The sequence below is a fragment of the Bidens hawaiensis genome, unplaced genomic scaffold (assembly GCF_021521415.1).
Source record: "Bidens hawaiensis isolate Kalapana, Puna unplaced genomic scaffold, B.hawaiensis_p1.1 tig00015201_1, whole genome shotgun sequence".
NCBI classification, from domain to species: domain Eukaryota; kingdom Viridiplantae; phylum Streptophyta; class Magnoliopsida; order Asterales; family Asteraceae; genus Bidens; species Bidens hawaiensis.
In genome coordinates, this window is record NW_027492350.1 from 1,893 (window position 1) to 14,366 (window position 12,474).

The 12,474-nt window shown below is 36.9% G+C and overlaps 1 protein-coding gene across 8 annotated transcripts; it reads right to left on the reverse strand.

Annotated features, from left to right (window-relative positions):
- Nucleotides 1-444: 444 nt before the first annotated feature.
- LOC143548585 (topless-related protein 1-like) lies at nt 445-6,950 on the reverse strand. 8 transcript variants are annotated; one of them, XM_077039703.1, is made up of 26 exons: nt 6,886-6,949; nt 6,223-6,318; nt 5,957-6,136; nt 5,758-5,871; nt 5,515-5,673; nt 5,238-5,415; nt 5,057-5,162; nt 4,849-4,973; nt 4,586-4,754; nt 4,393-4,502; nt 4,249-4,318; nt 4,102-4,175; nt 3,934-4,029; nt 3,748-3,843; nt 3,540-3,667; nt 3,242-3,476; nt 3,005-3,169; nt 2,827-2,913; nt 2,603-2,749; nt 2,405-2,515; nt 2,143-2,322; nt 1,946-2,074; nt 1,781-1,876; nt 1,175-1,363; nt 916-1,073; nt 446-825 (listed from the first exon to the last, which is right to left on the reverse strand). In XM_077039703.1, exons 2-26 carry the CDS (start codon nt 6,300-6,302, stop codon nt 609-611), a joined length of 3,399 nt encoding a protein of 1,132 aa, XP_076895818.1. In that variant the 5' UTR covers nt 6,303-6,318; nt 6,886-6,949; the 3' UTR covers nt 446-608. The 8 variants fall into 8 exon arrangements, with proteins under 8 accessions (XP_076895815.1, XP_076895814.1, XP_076895812.1 ...); XM_077039702.1 differs by having other exon boundaries at nt 4,849-4,958; nt 5,039-5,162; XM_077039701.1 differs by having other exon boundaries at nt 5,039-5,162.
- Nucleotides 6,951-12,474: the final 5,524 nt, after the last annotated feature.

Sequence of the window (12,474 nt, forward strand, 5' to 3'; positions counted from 1 at the left end):
GATTAAGTGTTCGTGTTCAACTTCGTTTAAAGTTAAATGAACGAACACGAACATGCCCTTGCTCGTGTTCCTTCGGTTCGTTTACAGGCCTGGGTTTTTATGTTTGCATGCGAGTCTTGATTTTTAACTAACTTTTCAAGAAACAGGAAGGAGGGAGGTTAGATGGATTGTGTCAAGTTTTGTATGACGATCGGAATCCGTCAGTGTTCATCAGAGGTGGTTTAGGAGCAAACTCAGTGGCGGATCCTCGTCCTGCTGAACTTATAATGCCAAACGTATTATGCATAGAGTACGATAAATGAAAGCGCGATCTTGTACTTGGAATTAGTTATATATGTAATGACTATTGTTATGCAGTCACAACTTCAGAATCATTAATAGAAGAACAAATAAGTTTTTGGTTTCATTTATAAAACTTAGAATTAGAAATAACTTCAGACTAACGCCATTTACGATTTTACCCTTCACGTCGTCATACATAATAAGTTAGATCAAGTCATCATCTTAAATAAAAAAAACGCAATAATAACAGTAGCACTAGAAGCAGAAACATAACTAGTAACTCGGAACTGCACAGTAAATGTTTTAGTCAACCGGAACCAACCGGATCACCTCTGGGCGGGTTGTTCTGACCCTGAACCAGCAGGTGGCGGTGTAGCCGGTACTGTGCTTGTGGACCCGTTGTCAGCCGGTGGTGGCACGCCCCATTTGCCATCGGATTCAAGTGGCTCCAAAACATGAACAATTCCATCAGAAAGCCCTACTGCAAACTGATTCGGTTCTTGTGGATGAGCAGCAATCACCATCGGGTGCACGCTAAGGTTACTGACACGATACAAGTTTTTGTCAAATATCAGAAAAAAAGATTTCATTTTCAACCAAACGAAACCGAAAATTATGTTCTGGTTATTTTACCTTGTGAGATATGCAGAAGGGTTAATCCTGCATCGAAGGCGAAGGTGAGAAGCAGTGAACACACAAATCGTTGCATCTAAGAAACTTGCATATATCAGCTGATTATCGCATGAAAAGGTTGCATGCGATATCAGGGCTGAGTTTTCACGTTGAATCCACTGAAAAAAAATTATTAATTTATAAGTATGGTATTGTCAGTTTAGTAATTTACCACACTGTTACAGTTGTAATATGTTATGAAGAGGGACAAAAATACGACCTGCTTGACGCATTCGAGTTTTGTTGTTTCATAGATGGCGAGTTGAGTCTCGTGAACAAGAAGAAAATGGATCTGATCTTGATGAAACTGGACACGAGTGTCGGATTGTGGTGATGGCGTTCTCCCTGGTGGGAGTTGAACATATCGAGTCTTTTGTTTTTCCCATCCATCAGAACTCCATACACAAATCTAGGTGATAAAAACATAAATTTACATAAGTTTGAAGTATATTTAATAATAATATCATATGGGGTTCTATAAAGATTCAAAAAGAATGAATCTTTCATTATCTTTGCTAACCATTCATCGGAAGTTTAGAACTTCATACACAAATCTAAGTTTTTAACATAAAAACCGTTACTTTATGTGAATTTGAAGAATCTTTAAAGAAAAATTCTAAGTGGGGTTCTATAAAGATTTAAAAAAGAACATTTTTTTCATGATCTTTACTGCCAATTATCAAAAATTTATAGCTTCGTAGACAAATATAAGTTATTAACATAAATTCCATTACTTTACGTAAAATTGAAGAATCTTTAAAGAAAAATTCCAAGTGGGATTCTGTAAAGATTCAAAAAGATTGAATTTTTAGTGATCTTTACTAACCTGACCATCAGCACCAGATGAGACTAGAACATTTAGCACATGAGAAAAAGCGAGACCGGTTATTCTTTTGGAGTGGCCTTTAAGCTTGCTTTTAACCTTCACAACAAAAAATGGTAATTTTATATAATTCAACATTAAGTCAAGAAAGGGTTCTTTATAATATACCTCATCGACCCGAACGTTATAAATCTGGATTGTTGAGTCATCCATGCCAATTGCTATAATATTGTTATCTTGAGGATGGAAAGCAAGAAATGTTGCTGCGGGTGGCGGTGGCATGAACGTTGTCATTGTCTGCAGTGAATGTTAGTCAAATCAGTTTGACCTCAAAAAGTCAAAAGTCAAATTATATCAAAGATCACCTTGAATGTCATCATATTAAACAAAGAAATTTTTCCTCCCGATGCAGACATAACATACGAATCATTTTTAGACAAAGCAAAGCATGCAACCGATTCTTCAGGGTTAGTTTCTGCCACGTCATTAGTCATCAAAATTCCACTTGAAGGCTGCCATAATTGTGGTGAAACACCAGCTGTCGCCTGCAGTCAAAATCTCACGTTATGAAATTTATTTCATTAAAATCTTGGTTTAAAAATCGTTTATTCACTAAATGATATTCACCTTTCCGCTTGAATTTCGCTCATTACGCTGCCATTTCCATAGCAAATGAATAGCATTCGATGCTAATGCTAAAATAGCACTTCCTGAATTTGTATATATCAATCTTGATATCTGTATATTCAACAAATATCTCATTAATCTCTACACTATAAAAGAAAGTTTTAGCATAACATAATAATATAAAATAATTAAATATACCTTTGTTACTCTCATGTTCTCAGGTAGCCTCAATGACCGACATTGTGAAGCATCATTAATCTCGGATAATTTCCAAATCTTTGACTTGTCATTAGATTCTTCCACGATCCTAGGTTTCACATCCGGCATGCTTCTAGCATCTCCGTTCTACATTCACATTACTTTAATTACTAAATTACACTCAACAGTCACACTATGAAGCATGAATATAGTCAAAGTCAAACCGTTGCAGAGATGGATCCGACAGATGCAACCCGTTCTGCCAATGCAGCACTACCGGCAGCTGCAGCAGTTAATGCGTTTATCGTAGGCTGCAATTCAAAATAACAAAATATAATTGTATAACAAAAAAAAATAAAAAAAATATATGATTCTGTGCTAAATAATATTAAAAGCAACTACCTTTGCAGCTTCGGGAGTTCTTGAAGCAGAACCATCAAACGAAAGATTTTCAAAAGTTCTAAGTAACCGAAGCCCATCAGAATTCGCTAAAATCTTGATACCGTTATCATTAGCAGAAACAGCCAAAAGAGCACCGTCTTTGTTAAACCGGATTCGTGGGCTTGCCTAAATAAAAATAATATTAGTGTGTTAATCAAACCAGTTTGTATATGTTTTGGTATTAAACGAAGGTGTTACCGGAAGACCTCCATCAGCATCGACACTTGTCAAAAGCTGAACATTATCCATATCCCAATATTTGATTGAAAAATCATCACCAGCTGCTAAAAACCGGTTCTTTGTTGTGTCAAATTGTACAACACCTAAAGAACGTTTACGGAAACCAATATACGTTCTTTTTACCGCCCCTTCACTTTCATTCCATTCTACAATGTGTGAATCCCCTTCTTTACTTGTCCCACATGAGAAAAGCCTAAAATAATCCCAAAAGGTCAAATAAATGTCGAAAAAAAGACAAAGATTTAAAAAGTCAAACCTTGTGCCATCAGCACTGTATGCCATTGTTGTGCACCAACGACCGGGCGCCTCATAGTCGACACGTGATCCCATGTTATCATATAACCATGCTTTTATCTTTCCATCAAGAGCTGTTGAAAATATAAACTGAAAAAAAAGGTATAAAGTATAAACTTTAGAGTTTAGAATTCGTTGAAGAAAACTGTTAATTACAAGATTTAAGTTACCTGAATATTCTCTTTATAATGAGGGCATACAGAATAAACAGGTGCTTCATGGCCTTCAAAAGTGTACTTTTTTACACCGGTTATTGCATCCCAAACCTATCATCAGAATCAAGAAAATCTTGATTATCAATTTTTTAATTTTTAATTTTTTTTATAATTTAATTTTTTTATAAATTGACAACAAACCTTGATTGTTTTATCATCTCCACAAGTTATTACACAAAGCTGCTTATTTGGATGAGAAAATGCAATATCATTTACTCCACCGACATGCGCATCAATCTTCAAACAAATAAAACAAGTGTCATTTTACACATGTTAATAATTTATGCATGTATATGAAACTAAATGTACCTCTACACTTTGTCTCACATCATCAGCTCCATGATATGAATATATTTGCACAATGTGTCTTGAATATGCAACTCCTGTTCATATAATAACAAATTTAAAGACTTGATTATTTATTAATTTATTATAAGTTATGTTATCTTGACTTACCAAACAGTGTGCCATCCGGACTCCAGATTACTCGGTTCACCGAGACACCTGGATCTTTAACTAGAGCAGCCTGCATTTATGTAAAAAGATTAAAACTTTTTAGTTTTATAAGTGTCACATAGATCTAATTATATCTTAACATACCTGAAGAGGCATTGAACATGCACTAAGATTCCAAACTTTGAAATTTTTTAGAACGAGTTTTTCACGTGAACCGACTTCCCACAATCCCACATCTCCCACATTTGTTCCAACTGATTTATACCAAAAAAAAAAATAAGTTAATATCCAAAAATTTGAAAAAAGCTACAAAAAGACCAAACATATGATTTCTTACCTAAGAGTAATGTTTGTTGAATAGGATGAAAGTCCATGCTCATAGGAGACGAACCCTGGTTTAATGTTCGTGCAACGGTTTTTGGCAAATCATCAGGTGGATTAAAAGTTTGAGTATGACCAGAATGCCCCGGGAATGACACGGGTAACACGTTGACTGGCAGGTTGACCTGTTTTCATCAAGAAAGTCAACTTTTTAATATAAAAAGATGATATTAAAACAATTAAATCAAATCTAGTCAAATCGAGTCAAATCAAGCAAACCTCATCGGTTATTCCCATGGGCCGTGTTCTTTTGCTCATATGATCAGAATCCGCTGCAGACGGATAATCCAAAGAGGGATTTGTTGGAGTTCTTGGATGCTTCAACGCAGCTGCAAACGGGTCAACTGGTCAACAAAAGGCGTTAAACGAGTCAATGAGATCATACTTTAAATCTTTATTTATACATTACCTGAAATAGAGGGACTACCAAGGCCAATTGCACTACCAGAAACCATTGAATGCGATACAGCTGGCGGATTAGACATCCATCCAGCAAGTGGAATTGGCGCTGCAGCCGGTGTCGGTTGAAATGGCTGAATATACGAATAACAAGAGTTAAATATATTTATAAAAATAATAAAAAATAATGTAAAACACAGATTACAGACCCCATGTGCGCCCAAAGGAGGAAAGCCACCGGCTTTCGGTAATGATCCAAGTAGTGGACTGTTTGCAGGCGATGGAGCGCGTGCCCCGTTCGGTTGACCGCACGAATGGTCAACAAATAATGTTTTGATATCTGGATTTGGCCTAGGATTTTTACAAAGTTGGTGTTGCCAATTCAAGCTGTGTTATACAACCATACAAATAAACTAACTTTAACTACCATTGTAATTAAACGTATAAAACAAAATGCAGACCAAATGCTAATGGTTTAACGTTTACCTTTGGTTTATGAGTGTCCTTAATCTTGAATTCTTAAGATTTGGAAACTGCAACTTGTCACGAAACAAAGGATTCGCTTCGATTAGCTTCTTGAGTTCAACCAACATTATCGCTCGAGCCGATTTAGTATCTCCATATTTGGATAATTGTTCATTCTCCCTAAATGTAAACGAAATTATAAAGTTATAAAGAAATCTTTTAACAACAAATTATTAGTACAAAATATGAGCATTTGCATTGTACCTAAAATTCTCCAAAGTTAATAACTGAGTTATCTCCTTAAACAGGTCTTCATTAAATGATGCAAACACTTTAAGATCTTTAACAAGAATCTCAACTGCCTTGGACCTATCATGCCTATCAAACAAATTTCAAGTAATTACAACTATTCAAGAATTCAAATTAAATATTTAAATTATTAATATTGGAACAAAGGGCTTACTTATCTAATGCTTCAAGATACTTTTGCTTCCTAATTTCGAAAAATATCTTCATCGAGTACCGATTATCGTCCACTTTAGTGAAACCGGAAAGATACTTCTCAACCTCATCCCAATTCCCATTTTGCACTTCATCCTCAAAATACTTCATGTTAAAGAAAAACCCTGATTCTTGTTCAAGCCTATGTATATATATATATACCCATAAAGTACACATTTTTAAACAATTCCCATGTAAATTAAAAAAAGAAATAAAAAAAAAACTTACTTGTGAACAGTTTCTTTGAATTTTTCTTCATCAAGAAACTGCAAGATCAAGAACACTAACTCTCTGCTCAAAGAAGACATTGCAGCTCCTTTGACCCTAATAATAATAATATTAATAAATTAACAAGAATAAGAATAAGGATTCTACTAGAACAGATCTGTGAAGTAGCTAGCACTAATTTCATCTAAACAAAATTGAAATAATGATAATAAGTATTATTATAATAATATTTAGAATTATTTATAACACCCATGTTAGTTAACTGATTATTTCTTGGTTAGACACAAAATTCAAAGACTACATAAAGTATATAAAAAAAATTATTAAAAAAAAAAAGCAAAATTTCCCAAAACCCACAAACCAAAAACCAGATCCTTGGAAACCCTAATCTTTAAAGTTCAAATTAACCAAAAATTAAACTTTTTTTTTCCAAAAACTGTTTTAATAACAATCAAAAAGAAAAGCTCTATTCTATTTAATAATTATTAATAATTACAAAAACAAAGTAACATTTAAACTTGTGGGGTGGATCAAGATAAAAAGCTAGCAGCTTTAACCACCTTAAAAAAAAGAAAAAAAAAAAAAAACAACAACTTGAAGAACATAGCTTAAAATTGATACTCACCTTAACAAGTTCAAGAAACAAAACAGAGAGATTTTTACCTTTAAATTAGCATATATATATAAATATATATGTGTGTGTATCTATGTTCTCTCTCTCTCTCTCTCTTCTTAGTTTCTCTCTCTACAGTGGTGCAGAAATGGTTTATTTTATAGATGGAGGAGGTGATAAGTTGTACTACTTATCATCTCATACTGGGAATTATAGATTGATAAGTTATTGTAAGTATGATAAGTACAGCTTTAAGTGGGTCCCAGACAAGCCGGCTAACTTTGTGCTGGCTCATCGGCTTGGAATCTCCAACCGACAGCAGTAGTGGTGGTAGTAGTAGTAATAATAATAATATAGTATGGTCTTCGTCTCGTCGTGTGTTACGTCAAAATGATTTGCTCTTGTGTTGGCACAACGACTCTCAAGTGGCAGTTGACGGTATAGTTTCTCGGGTGAACGCACGCCCAAGTCAAACTCTGAAACCAGTGTGGGCTCGTGAGTTGTTTTTTTCATGAGCAGGAGCTTGACATTTCGAGCACTTTTTCAAAAGCTTGAGTTTGGCTCGTGAGTCGTATTTTCAAGCATGAGTTTGACTCGGGCTTGGCTTGTTAGTTATGCATTAGATTAATAAAAGGCATGGTCGGTGCTGCAAACACCTTCCATGCCACGTGCCGTTCTACTCGAGCTTATGTGTAGCGCCGCCTTAAACGAGCAATAAGCTCATGTCGGGCTCGGCTACGTAGTGTGGAATTAATATATAAATAAGTAAATAATAATAGTAATAATAATAAGTAAATAATACACAAAGATCGTTAAGACTCTATGATCATAAATGATATTTCCATAAAAAGGCTCAGGCTCGATAACTAAACAAGCATTATCAGAGACTCGTGTGCGTAGTGGCGAAACTTGGACGAAGATACCGGGGGACAGACTCAAAATGTATTAAAAAAGTTCACAAACGAGGGGGTCCGGGCTCAAATTTTAGATCGAAAACGGCTAAATTTACACTACGTATAAAAAATTCCGGACGAAAAATGATAAATTTATTTTAATACGCAAAAAAATAGGAGGGCCAGTGCCACCCAGGCCCTAAGTATACTTCGCCCCTATGTGTGCCACTCAAGCTCAAATAACCTCAACTCATTTAAAGTATTTTATCGATCTGATCTCGTGTAGTTCGGCTTGCAGTCATGGGCCTTGTGTAACACAAGATTGTAGCCGTTTGTTTGTGGTGGGGCCCACTGAGTCATTGAGTTGGGATGATCGGACGGTGTGGAATGTATGATAGTAATGGGGCCCACCTATTAGTAGCGAAACTTGTGGTGGTATTGTTGTGACCATGACCGAGAAATGAGACGATATTTTGAATAAACGAGATGACAAATAGGATTATTAATTTATTATATATCGTGTTGAATAGCCCACTCGTGCTTGTATTTAGCAAAAGGTGCCTAAATATTATGAATATTATTTAATATTTATTTATACGCCGTTGGTCTTGAAATATGTGTCCACTTGCAAATTTTAACGTTTATTTATTTAAATATCTTTATTTTATATTATTCATCTAACTTGTTTTAGTAAACCAGTGCAAGTAGTCGTCATACTAGATTGTTTATTAAAAATTTAAATTATAAACTAAATGTATTAATTGTCATGAGTTAATTCTTTTATAATTATAATTTATAAGTTTAGAAACATGAAAGACAAGTTTAAAGGATAACAATTCATAGTTATATATTGAAAGGGTTTTAGTCTAACGGTATTAATGTGTGAAAACGTCTTTTACCTCGAGTAGTTAGGAGTTATGGTCTAAAAAATAATTTAATTGTGATTAGAGAATGTATAAGTTAGGAGAAAAATGTTAGGAGTATGTTTAAAAAGTAAAAAACTTCAATTTTGATTAGAGAATGACCGAACAATGTTGGGAGTGTGTTATAGAGGGAGGATGTGTAAGTTAGCAAGTCTAAAAAAACTTACATATTATTTTTATTAGTATATTGAGAAATTAACAAATTAATTTCATGGATTGTCATGTGCTAATATTTGATTTTTATATTATAATCTCACATTTACTGATTTTACCTCCAAGATCCTGTATGTTGATAAGCAGTAACATGCTTCGCTTTTGGTATCGACTAACGTTAAAAGTTGTGTTAAAGTTTTTTTAAAATAAACGTCCTTACTATTTTAAAAAAAAAAATGTGAAATTTTAGTGGAACGTCAATTTATTTTGACATAAAACTCGAGTTGTTGATTGATTTATACAAGAAGAAGGTCATGAGCTTCTATGACATGAAATATTAAATAAGACATTTGAGGTGAGAAATACACGTTCAGTCATGTATTTACGAGATTCCAAGGGCTAATGCCATGTGTATCGAAATGCCATCCTATCGAAGTAGGTTTATCCGCTTGAGTTCCCATCCAAATGGCGCTCAAGCATGGTTTTTCTCCGTTTACTTTCAAGTCGTTCTTGTCTTCTAATATGTACTATCTAGTATGTAACATTGAATAGCTAAATCCTTATCTTCTGCTACCAATGCAAGTATGGTGAATAGTGACTTTAAAAAAAATGCAATAACATGGTTCCAAAAGGGATTTGTTGGTACACATGGACCATTACAAAATATATATATATTGACGAACGGTAAAAGTGCTCAAGGCTATCTCTGCGGTGGTTAATTTATTTTTGGGGGGAAGGTGCCCTAAGGTGTTGGCAGAGTTTGTTGCGTCTGCCCCATTTACGCCGTTGCTTAAACCGGACAATGGGATTAGACCTATTGCCGTTGGGGCCATTTGGAGGCGGTTGGTTTCTAAGGTGGCTATGAGGGGTGTCGGGAAGGAGATGGTTAAATACCTCGGTGACTTTCAATTTGGGGTGGGAGTCCCCAGTGGGGCAGAGGCCGTGCTTCATAGCGCGAACAGGTTTCTAAATCAGTTTCATTCGGATGGGTCATTGGCTATGCTTACTGTTGATTTCTCCAATGCCTTCAACTTAGTAGATAGGACGACCCTTCTACATGAGGTTCGGAGTCGATGTCCTTCCATTTCTCTTTGGGTGGATTTTTTATATGGGCAGTCGGCTAGGTTATATGTGGGTGATACTTTCATTAAATCCACCACTGGGGTTCAACAGGGGGACCCTCTTGGGCCTCTCCTTTTTGCCTTAGCTTTGCACCCACTTGTTCACCAAATCAGAGATCGGTGCAAGCTTCTCTTTCATGCTTGGTACTTGGATGATGGCACGATTATCGGGGATACTAGAGAGGTAGCCAAAGCATTAGATATTATCATGTCTGAGGGGCCTCGTTTGGGTCTTGAATTAAACGTTAAGAAAACAGAGTTATTTTGGCCAACATGCAATGGGGTGAAGGCACAGGAGGGGTTGTTCCCTTGCGGGATTGGAAGGCCGGTGCTTGGCGTGAAACTCCTTGGTGGTGCTGTAAGCCAGGATGCGGGGTTTATCAGCAGTTTGGCTATGAAAAGGGCATCTAGCGCTGTGGAACTGATGAGCTGTCTCCCAAGACTTCGGGATCCTCAATGCGAGCTTCTTTTGCTTCGCTCATGTATGGGAGTCGCCAAGCTTTTGTTCGGTTTGAGAACATGCCAACCTATGTATGTGGGGGAAGCTGTTTCTATATTTGACAATGGTCTTCGAAGGGCGATTGAGGACATCGTGGTTTGTGGAGGTCCGTTCTTTGGGGATCTCCAATGGAGGTTGGCGTCACTTCCGATCCGTTATGGGGGGTTGGGTCTCTGTTCGGCCGAGGATGTATCTACATATGCTTTTGTGGCTTCGAGAGCACAGTCGTGGTGTTTGCAAGACCATATTCTTCGGGGTTGTGATATTCATAGGTTGGACTCTGATTATGGGTGTGCGATGGATCGTTTACGTACTTCATTTCCATATTTTGATCTTAGCGGGTTCTCTAATAAGGACACCGCCCCCCCCCCCCCTAAAGCCCAACATGTTGTGGCGAGTGCCTTATTTAGTGGAATCGTCAAGAGTTTAGAAGTGAAGTTTGATCTATCCCCTCGCCAAAAGGCGGTGTTTGAATGCCTTCGGGCTCCTCGGGCTCAGGATTTTCTAACGGCTATCCCCATTGAAGGATTAGGCCAACGTATGTCGGGTTTGGAGTATCGGGTATCCTTAAGTACCGGTTAATGATCCCTATGTTCCCGACGGATGAACCTTGCCCAATTTGTCGCAAGGTCTGTTTGGATTCTTTTGGTGACCATGCGGTGCATTGCAAAGAATTGCCTGGCTTTAAATACAGACATGATCTGGTTAGGGATGTTCTGTGTGATGTTCTTAAACGGGCAGGGATTTCTGCTAAAAAGGAGGCCCCTGTTAACTTTCTCACGGATCCTATTGAAGGGAGGTCTACTTTACGACCAGCTGATATTCTTGTGTTCGGGTGGGCAGGGGGGAAACACGCCTGTGTGGATCTTACAGGAGTGTCTCCTCTTGTTGGGCTCAGGGACCGTGGGTTTGTTGTGGGTCAGACTGCGTTGAAGGCTGAATCGGGCAAAGTTGTTAAACACGAGAAAGCTTGTTTAGATAATCAACATGTCTTTCTACCATTTGCCTTTGATACATTTGGTTTTCTGGCTCCAGAGGCTGTGAAATTTTTTAGTAGGGTTCAGCGCGTCGTACACGGAACCTCTTCAGCTTCTAGGTCTCAAAGCTTCGTTTTTAGCAGGATTGGCTTTGCTGTTCAAAAGGGGGTTGCGGCGCAGCTTGTTGCCCGTTTGCCTGCCACTTTATTGTAATCGTTTTATAGTAAATTATATAAAACTTCGATTATTTATATATTTAAAAAAAAAAAAAAAGATGCATACTTTTCTCATTTTGCTAAAACCAAGACTTAACACAACAAGAAAACATTCATGATGAGTAAGCCATTTGGTTCATACGGGAACAACGCCGCAACTAGCATAATGAGTTTGATAATCGAGTTGAAATTTGGGTTTGTGAACCCGAGCATAAAGCCAAAGATATTGATTAGCATTGCGTTAAAAAGTCTATTCAAGTACTTTTGAGAGTGGTGCACTCAGACCACCCAATATAGTGAATAGACTACTCGGATAGGCCGAGTAAACCACCTCTCTCACCTTTAAAGTTTTAGAAAACATAAATAAAAATCAACAAGCATTGACTTGACCCAAATCAAACCATGAACACTTTGACCTACATATTTCGTCTTCCGTATCGATGTAATCACTATTTTTCCGTTTATTTAAAATGATAGTAAATTTTGGAATTAGTTGAAAGATATCTATGTTTCTTAATAAATTTTATAAAGATCTAAGGGGCCAAGTTTAGGGCTTGAGCTTAATATGGGGGTGGTTAAATTGTTGTTTGGACTCCGAACATGTCAGCCTATGTTTGTTAAGGAAGCTGTCTCTGTTTTTGACAAAGGGCTTCGAGCTGCGATTGAGGATATTGTGGTATGTGGGGGTCCGTTTTTTGGGGATTTTCAATGGAGACTAGCCTCTCTCCCTATCCATTTCGGTGGTTTAGGGTTATATTCAGCTGAGGATGTTTCCACCTATGCTTTCGTCGCCTCGAGAGCACAATCTTGGAAATTACAGGACCACATTTTGCGTGATTGTGGTGGTGATGGGTTGGA

Bases quoted from the DNA above. Each gene is read 5' to 3' on its own strand.
- LOC143548585 (XM_077039697.1), bottom strand. From the start codon at position 6,302: ATGTCTTCTTTGAGCAGAGAGTTAGTGTTCTTGATCTTGCAGTTTCTT. The intron at 3,170-3,241 runs GTAACACCTTCG...ATTTTTATTTAG, and splicing joins ATGCTGATGGAGGTCTTCCG to GCAAGCCCACGAATCCGGTT. The intron at 2,516-2,602 runs GTATATTTAATT...TTGAATATACAG, and splicing joins AGAACATGAGAGTAACAAAG to ATATCAAGATTGATATATAC.